Source organism: Lissotriton vulgaris, chromosome 5 (assembly GCF_964263255.1).
Source record: "Lissotriton vulgaris chromosome 5, aLisVul1.2, whole genome shotgun sequence".
Taxonomy (NCBI): Eukaryota; Metazoa; Chordata; class Amphibia; order Caudata; family Salamandridae; genus Lissotriton; species Lissotriton vulgaris.
The window spans coordinates 849,537,095-849,550,061 of NC_141693.1; the positions used below are offsets into that span (position 1 = coordinate 849,537,095).

A 12,967-nucleotide genomic window follows, 5' to 3' on the forward strand; every position below is an offset into this window, starting at 1 on the left:
ACTTATAGTATACTGTTCAACTATTTTTCTGTTACATAGTAAGTTTACTCATAGTTACTACCTTTCTCCCACTATATTATCTCATATGAATATTTTACACCTCATTTTCATAAGTGAACAGGACAGACTACTCATGATCCCCTAGAAATTCTCAGGGAGTGCTTAAAAGATCTGTTTCTCCTTTCCAGACAGACTATATTATGAATTCCTTATACCACAAAAAATACAATAACAACATGCAAGATGTCTACAAAGAAGATGGTGAACATTAAATTTAAGTCTCTTCATTAGTACCTACATGTAGGTACTTACATAAAATAAACAAATAAAAAAAAAAAACAATTCATAAACATACAATTTTTGAAGTGATTATTTTTCCATAGTACCCTCCCCGATACGCTCCCCCGTGCGCGCACCAGGCGCTTCCCCCGCGAAAATCGAAAAAAAAAAAAAAATTTTTTGAGGCCCCGCGGGGCCCTTTAATGGCCCCCATATCAAACCTAGGGGGTCAGGGGGGGTCTACCCTGCCCCCTTATGGTCAATTCCACCCTTTGTTTTTGCCACCTCTTATGACTAGATTTTACCGATAGACAAGATGGCGGCCGCTCCGGACTGTTTAGAATGTTTACAGACAACTGAGAGCCAACCAGCTTTCTGCGCGCAAGTCGCGTGTCGCGCCGGGAGCGCTCACGGGTGCGCGCACCCGAGAGCGCCTATAGATATATATATTTTTTTGAACGTTAATTTCTCAAAATCCACTGAAGCACATATCTTGAGACATAGCAAAGGCACATCGGGCTACCAGTCCCTACAATTTTGCCAAGTTTGGTGGAAATCCATTCAGCCGTTCGGGCTAAAAGTGAAATCGACCGCCCTATGGAAATTAACATGGGGAAAACGCGTTTTGGGACCCCCCTTTTATCTCGGCCCCCGCTTGACGAATCCCCCCCAAACTTTCAGGGAAGGACCGGACCGCCATGAGACCATTTTCCTGAAAATTTCAGGCAGATTCGACAACCGGCGCCAAAGTTATTCAAAATAGAATGTTGAGATTTAACATTGAAAATTATCCTAACTATAACTACCTACTGGCGACCGCCAGTAGGTAATATATATATATATATATATATATATATATATATATATATATATATATATATATATATATTATATTAAACAATCCACCATTCATATTATGTATGTATATATAAAGATAGATATTTACATAATACAAAGCCAAACTTTAATATCTTAAGCATGCAAGTGTGTTGTAGAATCCAACGTAGTTGGATGCAATGTATGTGGCAAGGTGTAGTGTCTGTTGTTTATCATCAAAGCATCTTTATTTGATTCAAAGAATCCATCATAAAAGAAAAATAAAAGTCATACAATATTCAAATACTTCCAGGCCATAAAATACGTTCACAGTTTTAGATTGCCAATTTACACAAAGTTACATTTGTGCAAATATGCAGTACGAATGTAAAGTGCAGTCAAATCAGTGCAAAAAAGAACACATTCATTAAGTCAATTGTAATATTATTCACAGTTATACGTGACCAATTTATGGAACGTAACGTTTGTGCAAATGCACAGAATCCGGACTAAAGTGCAATCGCCGTTAAAATTTAGAATACGATTCAATATATAAAATACAGTACATTTTTACCAAAATGATTTTCCCAGAGTTACTGGGAATACATTTCATAATAAAATATGAAATACTATGTACACTAAAAATAATCATCTAGGAAAAAGGTACATGCTTAATATTCTCGAATCCACTGTTACAGAATCCTAATTAAAATTTCAAACCCTTCTTCATTCTAGTATAATTAGTGGCCAATAAAAATCTCGAAACTCCAAAACCAACAAGCTGGGTATTATCTGTTTTTAAAATGCGTAACATGTCCATATATCTTCTCACACCCATATTCCTTCCCAGAGGTACAATCCATTTCTGTCTGGCTTTCATATAGGTGGGGCAAAATAGAAGAACGTGTGCTATACTTTGCTTTGTAGACAGCTGACACATTGTACACTTGCTATCTTCCTCCCCATTGCAAGGCCTTCCCCACTTGGCTGTAAAAGATATAACACGAAGAGTCCCGTAATGTCTGTTGTGTTCGTTGCAGGGGCGGTTTCTGATAAAGGGCGTCGGGGCTCCGCCCCCTTTACTTTCATCCCCCCCAGCGTCGGCATTGCTAAAGCAAAAAAACCCTCTGTAAATCTATTATTATAAAAAATAATTTACACACGTTTCTTGGGAGCAGGGCTGTCGATGTGCTGACACTGCCAGCAAGTCCGATACATTCCTTAACTTTCTGCCTGAGGGCGGACCCGGGAGCTTGAGTCTAATGTATTTGCCGGCGGAAGAGCTCACAGCCCTGAGGCCTGTGAGGTCATCAGCTCGGCAAATACATACACTCGAGCTCCAGTCTCCACCCCCTGATGACGTGTGGATAGAGTTTGCCCCGGGCGCTTCAGGTTGAAGCCCTGTAGCACCGGGGATCCACGTCAGTCAAGGAGTGGAGATGATGGTAACCCCACCCTTTCCCAATTCGTCACAGGGGGTGGCACCTGCCCTATGACGAGTGTGAAGGGGTGGGGTAGAGGCTGCAGGCAGGCGGGAAGCTTCGAACTTCCGAAGACACACATTGCAGACTCGAGAAGATTGCTGTTCTCTGAGGAAGCAGCAAAGACAGGAATGTACTTTGGAACAGAGCCGAGTCTGTGACTAATTACAGGCTGTTCCACCAAGAAGTCCGACTCCGACCACTAACATAGCAACATAGAATCAAAGGTAGGGGGGGCAGGTATCCATGGGGAACGATCGATTTTTTTTTTTTTGCCAATATAGTTCCCATAGATTTTGCGGAAGAATAGTCATTCCACTACGGTTAATTGCAACCTTTCGTTCGTTTCCTCAGGTTGTAATGAGGGGGTTTGCTGCACTGAAAACATTAGTTTAATTTACCTTTGTTTGCACTTGTTTTTAATTTCAGGTGTGTGCGTCATAATGCAGTTCTCTCTAAATGAAAGTCCAACAGCCTAGATACCTTTTATTTCGTTCTTTTTAGTTATGTGTCTGACCCTGTCCCTCATGCATTAACCCCACTATCATTGCGCACAGGATCATACTTCCATTACTTTTTTTATACAGTTTGATCGCTGCATAGGACAGGTCCAGGCCAAATGTATTAGTCAGCACAGGAAGGCGCCATCTCGTGCTACCAGTATTGACACTATTAGAGCGAGTGACTAACAAACCTGTAATTGATGGATATGAAGTATAGAAAAAAAATACAAATTACCGGAACTGGGCAATTTCTAACCGAAAAGTAATATGTACGTTGCCGAGTAAATGCAAAAATTAATGTTTTAATTGATTGGGCTTAGCATGCCAATTGATGTACAAAGTCCAACTCCATCGGTCCAAGGTTTGTGTAATGTTGTCCCAATCAGGTATTCAAATCTACTCTGAGGCACAGTCGAAAAAGTGCAATGGGTGGCTTCATATGGAAAATGTGTTACTATCGCAGATTACTGTGCACCCATTATCAGTTACTTTATGCAGATGCCAACCCAAAGCAGTCTAGACAGACTTCAGTTACAAACCTTGATGCAATGGATGAGAGAAGCAGCTCCTATTTATTTAGTATGAGAACTGCTCTCACTAGAGCCAGCAATGCACATTAAAAACAAGTAAATACTGGCTGTTCTGATGGGATGACAGCTTGTATCACAATATGCTTGAAAATACCACGATTTGTTGTAATTAGTAGCTTCTAAGCAGACTTTCCAAGCAGGCTTTCATGACCCTTGCAAGTTGCAAGTTTAAAACGTATGTCTATGGTATACTGCAGATGGCCATTTAAGTCACAGCAAAGCGCATTTCCTACTGTATACTTATCAATGACGCTAACCTGTGGGGCAGCACAGTATGAACTTCAATATGCCAGTAATTCTATGCACGCAATTAAAAACATGAGTTAGTTCACTAATTTAATCACAGAACTGGTAGATTTTTGGCTATTTGTCGAGCGAGAGGAGTATTCACGGACCTCCTTCCTTCATCTCTTCTCTTTTCTCGTATTTTCCCTTTTCTTGCACTCTTCTACCTTTTTTTATTATTTTTGTATTTCATATTTTAGCTGTTTTTCCTTTTGAGATTCCTTTCCTACTTGCCTACCTACCGTCATTCTCTTCTTTGTTCCTCCTTCCACTTCAGTCTCCTTCCTGAGCACTGTAATAGGGACATTTTCCACATTTAATCATGACGAACCCTTGCAATACTAATACTAAAGAACAATTTGTGTATAGATTCGTGTTTTCCAGTTCTATGGGCCCTCCATGCTGTTGTGTATCTGCGATGGCTGACTTGCATTTGGACTCTGCATTCTATCCGTGAGGTCTTTTGACCTTCCACAGACCTGACCCAAATGATTGTGGTCAGTGCCATGTACAGGTTGTTTGTCTTCTTGCTCGTAGTACTTCTATCAGGTTGAGGCATTTTGGATTGCGACAGACATTTGCAGTGTGTTGTTCGAGTGAGATGGGTCATTTAATCCTCCACTTACCCTGTGTCTCTATAACTCACATTCTTCAATGTGCAGGTTCTGTGCCAACCTGCGTCAGTGGCTTCTTTTGCATGCACCCTATGCCTCAATAATGCACTTCTCAGATCAGTGATCATCTCCATTGATATGCCTCCTCATTCAAATTAATTCTTACCTCCGTACCTCCCATCCACACGTTTGCCCATCCACACTCTCCTAACATTACAAAATCTCACATCTCCTTTGCCCCTGTATGCCTGTGTGAATCATTATTAGGGCTCCCGGTTTTATGGTATTTATTTTTTGGCCATTTCCGTCTGTATTTATCCATATTTATTTTTTGGGCATTTTTTCTGTATTTATCCACATTTATTTTTGCCACACGCAAAAGGCGCCATCGAATAGCAGATGTTTATTGTTCCCCAACAGTCCTTGTTTTATCGACCTCAGAAGGATGAAAGACTGAGTGGGCCAACCCAGATTTGGACCTGTAACCACGAGAACAACAACATGCCTCTACAGTGGACACATCAGACCACTAAGCCACCAGACCTAACAAGTACGATTGAAAAACCTACTTTATGCCCGATGGTCACCTTGACACTTCTAGTGGATTTTGGTGAAGCTCGCAGAGTGCAAGAAATGGATGGCCTTCACAGTGTGCACAATAAAACTAAAGAAAACAATGCACACAAAAATATTCTTCAGCTCCATAAGTTTTAAAAAGACAAAAATCTGATTAAAGGCAATGGTTTTGGAAGTGATGTTAAACTACTGGTGAGGGGGTTCAAACAACGTTGCTGGATTGAATGCTCAAGTTTCCTCTATCCATTGCACGCTGCTCCCCGCTCATTCTCAGTTATTCAACAGAGGTGTACTCTATGGTGTCGTGCAAACTGATGCACCCCAGCTGGGCCGGCCTTCAGCATGGGCGAGCTGGGCCCAGGCCCCGGGCGCCAATATTCTGAGGGGCGCATGGTGCTTTGTGGATTAAGGTCATGCTAACAGCGCCACTTCCGTAGTCTTGCTCCAGCCTTGTCAGTGTCGCTAAGAGCTTGTTTCTGTCTCATTTGCCAGTAAGTGGTTTTAATCCTACACTATCGTACTGTGGACAATGTTTTTAACACTGCATTAACCCCTTGCCCTCCCTCACTGTTTCACCCCTGCTGGCACACATCAACAAAACCATCCTCAGCATAAGGCAGCTAATGAGATAAGCAATTGGTGCTCTGGGTACGCTAAGGGAGGTCTGGTGATGTTTATGTTCAGGGAGCAGTCCCTGCTCAGCCAAGGAGTGACCTGTGATCGCCAAAAGGAACCCCCTGCTGCCTCTTATGTTTTTTTTAGCATAGGCTACCTGGGGCCCTCCACATGGTTTAATCTAGCACGAACAACAGGCTCTACCCAGCCCTACAGATAGCACAGTAGAGGCTGGAGACTGGGACCTCCGCAGCGGCGTGGACAGCCATGCACTGAAATAAATTAATGTTTTTTTTAGGACTGCAAAACAATCCCTGTCCTCTTTGATGTACGGGGTGGAGGCCTTTGGTGTATATCCCATGCTGTGCTGCTCCTGAGTCCACTGCTGGAGTCAGTGACAAAGAAAGTCTGTTTTCAAAAAGATCGCCTTACAAACACCCCCTCTGGAATTTACAGTCCATTGTTCTCACTTTTGATTGGGAAAAGGCCCCTATTTATTTGGGTTTCGATATTATGGAAGGTGTGGAGGGGTAAATCGTAACTGGTGCAAGCCTCTCTGTACTAATGCACGGCCATTCAGGCTCCACCTGCATTGGTAGCAATTTTCATGTCATTTTAACAGTTCCAAGCACTACTTCAGATTTTTTTCATTTATATGTTTTGGTACAATTATATGTTTTGGTACAATGGTGCAAAAGTTAAGCTGTCAATTAATTTCCCAATTTTCTTAATGGACATTAAAATAAGAACACCAGTCCTGACTGTTAAATAGAGTACTGGCCATAACTCTACGTTGTGCATTATTTGGCAGCAAAAAATGCATCCTTGGAGTCACACTTGTAATAGGCTTTTTCAAAAGTTTGTTCCGCCCAACTGATGCACATTTGTCATTGTTTAGGTTGTTCTTTTGGAACCGTGCCCAACCCTGGTACCCTCACTTCGCGTACATATTCTGCTGTCAACTCCCACCGCCTGCAAGCTGTACAGGTGCCCTGAAACTGGGTGATGGCACACTTTGATATCTGGTCTTCACACTGTAAACAACGCGTTATACAGCAGGGAGGCACGCAATGTCTCGGGCACAAGCGTGAGAAATTTTGCACCTCAGCTGCCCCTCACTTCAGTATCAGGAGCTGTCAACACATCAGCTAAACCCGAAGAGCAAACACGCTGAGTGATGACAGCACAGGCTTCTCTTCTTTTGTTTCCATTTTGTTTTATTGTTTTTTGCACGTGAAAAGCCAAGGTTGTCCAGTGTGGCGTTCACGCCCCACAGGGACCTGCTTAACCCCTTTGCTGCAGATTGGCTCAGGGGATGATCGGCCGTCCTTGAAAGACCCTGAGCCAATAGGTCCACATGAGGGCGTTAAAAGACCCTGATTGGAAGGGATTTAAATTAATTTCGGCGTGCAAAGGAAACTGCATGCAGCGGCATCGCAGCAACATTTGCTAGTGTTTTGCCGTTTTTATATATAAATACAGACAAAGGAAATATAGATTTCCGTCTGTATTTATATGTAAATATCCGTAAAAACGGAAAACCGGGAGCCCTAATCATTATCCAAGCAATCTCATTCACAAATCCCCCATCTGTGTATCTCCCCAAATGCCAAGATCCCTGCATCTCCCTGTATCTCCCTGTGACTGTCTGTCTCCGAGTCTCACTGTCCTGGGATGAAAAACAACCCCAGGTTTTAAAATCTGAACAGTGCAGGCTTGCTGACAAAGAATAAAATAACAACACTGCCATTTTTTATAAAAAATGCAAAGTTATGTGTAGATTTGAAGAGGGTACAGTGTAAAAGTTATCTGTGATCCACTGCTAATAAACTACTAACGGTGGCCTACAGTGTCAGTGTCTTCACAGAGCCTGTGTCTACCTACCCACAGCGTCTGTAACAGGAATGACCCATGACTGACAGGATTAATGCATCGCCGGCTATGTCTGAAATTCTATTCCACCCTATGTCCATTCCTCCAGTACCTACAACTCTCAGTGCCCGTGCCTCTGTTTCACAGTGTCTCCGCGTCCCTGTGCCTCCCTCATGTGTGCCTCTACGTCCGTGTGCCTCCATCATGTCTGTGTCTTACTCTCCTTGCATACCCCTGTACCTATATTTCTCTGCTCCTATGTTAAGAGTGATCTAGAGTGGAAGTCGATGCCAAGTTATCAAAGGAGAGATCTTTGGATGCATCATTCAACTGCGGACTTAGAGGGCTATTCCTTATGTGCTGCAGGTGCAGCGGCGCCAGTGGTGAGGGAACGGGAATGTTCACCGCGGTTAGTGGTTGTGTTTTTTACTATGGGACAGTGGTCAGTGGGGTGAGGGTCCGATTTCCTTCCTGCATTGTGGTTCACTGAACCCTTGGTACGCTACAGGATACAGGGATAAGGGGAAGCAGCACAGGTAGAGTGGGACATCTATGTTTAGGAGAGCAAACAAATGTGGAAATAGAGAGAGAGGAAGGCAGTTTACCTACAGCCACACATCCACATTTAGTGCAGGTTGGAGGGAAGGAAGCATCTGGTTCCTTTAGGCAGCCTCCTGCGCATGGACAGCTACGGGCAGGTGTCCTGAGTGTGGAATCCTTGCACCAAAATTCAGTGAATGCTCTTAGCATGAACATTATTGCAAAGTAACATTCTGGCCGATTGTCCACTTCTAGATACACTGCAAGCACAGCGGAGCATGTTTTTGTGTCATTTTGATATGTTTGTGGCTCGTGAGGGGTGGGTTAGTGAAGCATGGTTGTGAGATGGAAAATGACGATGTAGAAATTATGTCTTGGGGTATTTTTTAATTTTATGGGCACTGTTTTTGAACTACAGCTGCAGATTTGTTGTCCAAATAAATTTGATTTACGCTGTCAGTTTGGGTCTGTGGTTTATGTGCAGTTCCGCCCACGTGCTCATTTATTTCCGACAGCTTTGCGGCTTCTGCTCTCAAGTAAAATGTTTACTTAATTTATATTAATATACCACAGTCAAGAGCCACTCCTCCATGTTCATCCACCGTGCTCTTCTTGCCACGCCCCAGTTTATGGTGTTACTGTGGGCACCGTGCTGCGTGCCCAGAAGCAGATTAGGTTCACACTGTGTGTGATTCTGTTGAGCGGTCTTCCATTCTGGATCTTTTATTTATTTGGTCTGTATTTTTCTTTTTTTATAGAGTTTTATATAGGGTATCAATGCGCTTTACATAGCACCAGTTGCATTATATGAGGAACTCAAATCCTTCAGTGTTTGGCCTAAGAGAAACCAGTGCAGCCCTCACGCTCTTGCTTTTACCACTGATGAATGCCACATTTAAGTTGCACAAGCGAGAGAGAGAGATCAGAGTTTTTTGTCTAATTGAAGTTTTGATTCATGTAAAGGTAGCACAGAAGGCTGTTAGAAAGCTCTGTGGCTGTGGTTCTATTGAATAAGCAGCTACCTATGTTATATGACAGCTCTTTAATAATGTAATACCTGCACTTTCACAATTGCTTTATTAACCTTCCTGCTTTCTCAAATTTGCTTGAAAATGCACCATTTTTCCACTATTTTTTCAAAAATTTCTCGGGGGGAAATCCCCCCGAACCCTCCTTAGGGGCTTCGGGCTCGCTCGCTACGCTCGCTCGCTACGGTGCAGTATGATTATCAGTTTCCGCCTCACCACTTTCAAATGTCACCAGCCGCCACTGGTTCGTTGTCATCTGCTGGCCCATTCTGCAGCTATGGTGGTGGGACAGAACAGGGTGACAAGACAAATTGCGCTCGGGGACGGACCCCTCCTGCTATCTCTCTAGAAATGCCACTAGAGACAGTCTGCTAAAGAAGCAGTCTCGAGGACTGGATCCCCTCATCCTTTCACTCCAGTCCGTGGTGGGCTGCAGAAAGATCGACTGCTTCAGTGCAATTTAGACAAATGGTAGCTCTCCCTGGCCAGCGCACTTCTTAAAACATTGCGGTTTCTTGCTTGTTGCTCTTGCTAATTTTTTACTTTGAGCATGCTGTGGTTAGCATGCTGTGGTTCATCACCCACTTGACTAGTCTCTAGGCAGAACGCAACATCCTACTGGTCATTTGTGAGTTCTCAGTGCCCATGGGCTTGCACCTCCCTTTGTTCATCCTTACACTGGAGATTGACATATACCTGTTTTCTATGATGTTATCAAATGAATGGCACTATAAAAGCCAGTACAAGGTATGCAGTAATATGAATGGCTTTTCTTTTTGTGATTTTTTAAAAACTTTTTTTTTGTTTCAGAACCTCGAGTCTTGATTTTAAATGTTACTGACTTGCAAAAAATAACCATTGTAGCTGGAGATTTTCATTTTTCATAGTTACAATATCCTGTATTGTTATCATTCATAGTTTGTGAACAGTTGGCATTTCGAACCCTGGGTTACCATGTTGCGATTTCTATACTCCATTGAGTCGAGGAAGTTTAGTCATTCCAATTTTCCACTGCATATCCTGTGTTTGGAGAACTGGTGACTAGGGATCATCAATGTTTTCCCTTTTGAAGTGCTTTGTAGCCCCTGTTAATCCTTGCTCCAGTGACTGATCCTGACAGATGTCCACTCAGATATCCAGTTTGGAAAGACATGGCTGAAGAGCAGATCTCTAGGAATATGGAAGTTCTTTTCCCAACTGCCTCCTCCAAAGAAAGACATGTGTGCTATTGAAGTCTTCCTGTTAGTCTGGAGGAAAATGAATTAACTTACCTGTAAGTTTGTTACTCACCTTAGTTACTCCTTTGCTGGTAATCTTCAATACCCCTTACCTCTAGACAGTTCGGCACCACATGCTCTATGTGTGTAAGATGTTCTTAACAAAGGGAAAAGGCATCAAGGGTGGAAACTGGTTGTTGCTTAGTTGATGGTAGGAACCCGGATGCCAGTAAGATCATTTGTCACCCCAGTCATCAGCATTTTATGCACACAAATAAAAACCTCTGACCTTCATTACATAATTTTTTATGAGTTTAGAGGAACAAATGGCTGAAAATCGCATACCTCGTGCAGCATCTTATTATGGGTATTGGGCGTTACAGTGAGGGACTGCTAAGCACTTCACCATGTCTTCACTTCTGAAAAGTGTTATGGGGAAATCTCAGAGGTGTTGTTTCCTCATTACGCATAATCCTTATTTGTCTGCAAATTGCTTTTTTCAGGTGAATTGTGATTTTCAGCATTCTCCAATGAGGGCCGTGTGTTGAATGGAAAGTCAGATGGGAACACAGCTCATTACTGAGATACCCTAAGTATTCAGTAGGGTGCTGTCCTTGTCCATTATTGCTTGTCACAAATGCCTTGAGACTTTTAGTGTGTCAGTATTCTTCTGTATCACATTGAACACGAAGCAACCAGCACATACCTCCTCTGATTTAGTCTCCTTAGATTCCAATTCCTGTGTTAATGAAGGCTATGTTCACAACATGAGGCTTCTGAGCAGATGTATAGGTGTTTCGTACTGCCCCAATTTGTAGTTTTCAAGAGGACACTATGGAGCACATGCATTACCAAATATCCCCACGAATAAGTCCTTGAATTTAGCTGCACACACTTGATATCAACAAGGATTAATTGGAAGCCCTTGTCCAAGAAGGTTATAGAGGTCTGCATTGTATTTGAAGAATAGTTGTGGTTCATCAGCTTGATTAATAGGGTGCTGTTGCATCTGTGCCTTTATCACATAACATGTTCAGAGTATTTAATGTGAAAGTGATTACCACTAGCCAACGTCGACAAGAAATTCCCATTTTCAGCAGCTAATTTTAAATGGGGATAAATAAATATATGACCCTGTTTCCTTAGACTTGCCAAAAATGCATGAAGTCTCTGGAACATGAGCTACTGGGTCCATAAGCATCACATATGTAATTTTTGTGTGAGATTCTTCCCATAACTGACACGTTTTTCCTCACCCTCTCTCTAGATGTTTCAACTGCTCCCACTCCAGTTTCCCAAAGCCAGATGTTAGCAGGCCCCACTGGTAGGACTGATGCTCGTATAGAAGCTGCAGCTGTAGGAGCGCCACTGACTGACCTCACCCTTTCCATCAAGGCCATGAGTGTGGTTTCTGATACTAGTAAGTGCAGCTACAGCAGCACCATCGTGCACGTTCCTCATCCCGAGTCAGGTAATTTAACAAGAATTTATTTTAAGTTCTTATGGAATGGAGTTTGGGGGTGAGGACAAGCAATAAACAGGGTGCAATGTTTTTCTGAATGCTGTAATTTTATAGTTTTGGAAATCAATGACATCTTCAGAGTTCTGTTGGACTGTATTAAGAAATAGGCCTTGATATGTAGCTAGGTTTTTTGTGACATTTTGATACTTGTACTTCATTACTGCTAGTGCAAGCTAATAGTCAGTTTGGCATTCGTAGTTGCTGATATGAACCAAACGTTTACGCTTAAAATATGCACACCATATCTCTGTGTAACTCTTAATTGGACCCTTTATACAACGGGATATTGCTTTCAAAATAATCTGTTGGTTGCAAATCCTACTGGATAATACTTAACTTTTAGCTTTTAATATTCCATGTAGAAATATACAATACCTTTGTAATCTAAAGCCAGCACCACTTTATATGTGTATTCATTTGTCAATAATAGCTTAATTAGACCACATAGAGGGCTGTCATCATTTCGATTTTGTTTATGTAGCATCACAAGCTTTGGAACAGAGGTGTTTTGCTATGAACAGTAGTGGTACATAGCAACTTCAGCCGGTGGGTGGTTAACAGAAGCACAGGTGAGGAGTATGTGATTAAAGTTGTACAGGGTGTCTGTGTGTAACAATAACTAGGAGAGGAACAGACATATACAAGCATGCATTAAAGCTAAAAACATAATTGATGCATCATACAAACAGCAAGACAATGTAAGTAGCAAAGCAAAACAACAGAATTACAAACATGTACAGCATGTGAGGGCCGTGAGAGGGTAAGGTTAACTTTTCCAGTTCAGGACATGGAAAAATGGTCTAATCCCGTTGGATCCAGAACCTATTCCATACACCAATGATGCCATCATGCTTAAGTTAATTCATATCTTATGATTAGCCCCTGAGCCCAACCATGCTGGCTAACCACAGCAGCCTAGACCAAAAGTCCAGGACTGGCCATCGTAATTCTCCATGCCATCAACTGTAGGGCGTCGTACAGTACCAGCTGGTTTAACAGCCTGTGAGAATCCATTCGAATCCTTGGAAA

General features: G+C 42.4%; 1 protein-coding gene across 1 annotated transcript in view; it reads left to right on the plus strand.

The window, feature by feature from the left end:
- The first annotated feature begins 5,069 nt into the window (after positions 1–5,069).
- LOC147711685 (period circadian protein homolog 2-like) overlaps positions 5,070–12,967 on the plus strand; it is a 233,182-nt gene continuing 225,284 nt past the window's right edge. The window contains exons 1-2 of the mRNA XM_086919517.1: positions 5,070–5,217; positions 11,684–11,887. Coding sequence (XP_086775643.1) covers positions 5,070–5,217; positions 11,684–11,887 — 352 coding nt within the window. The remainder of the gene's footprint in view (positions 5,218–11,683; positions 11,888–12,967) is intronic.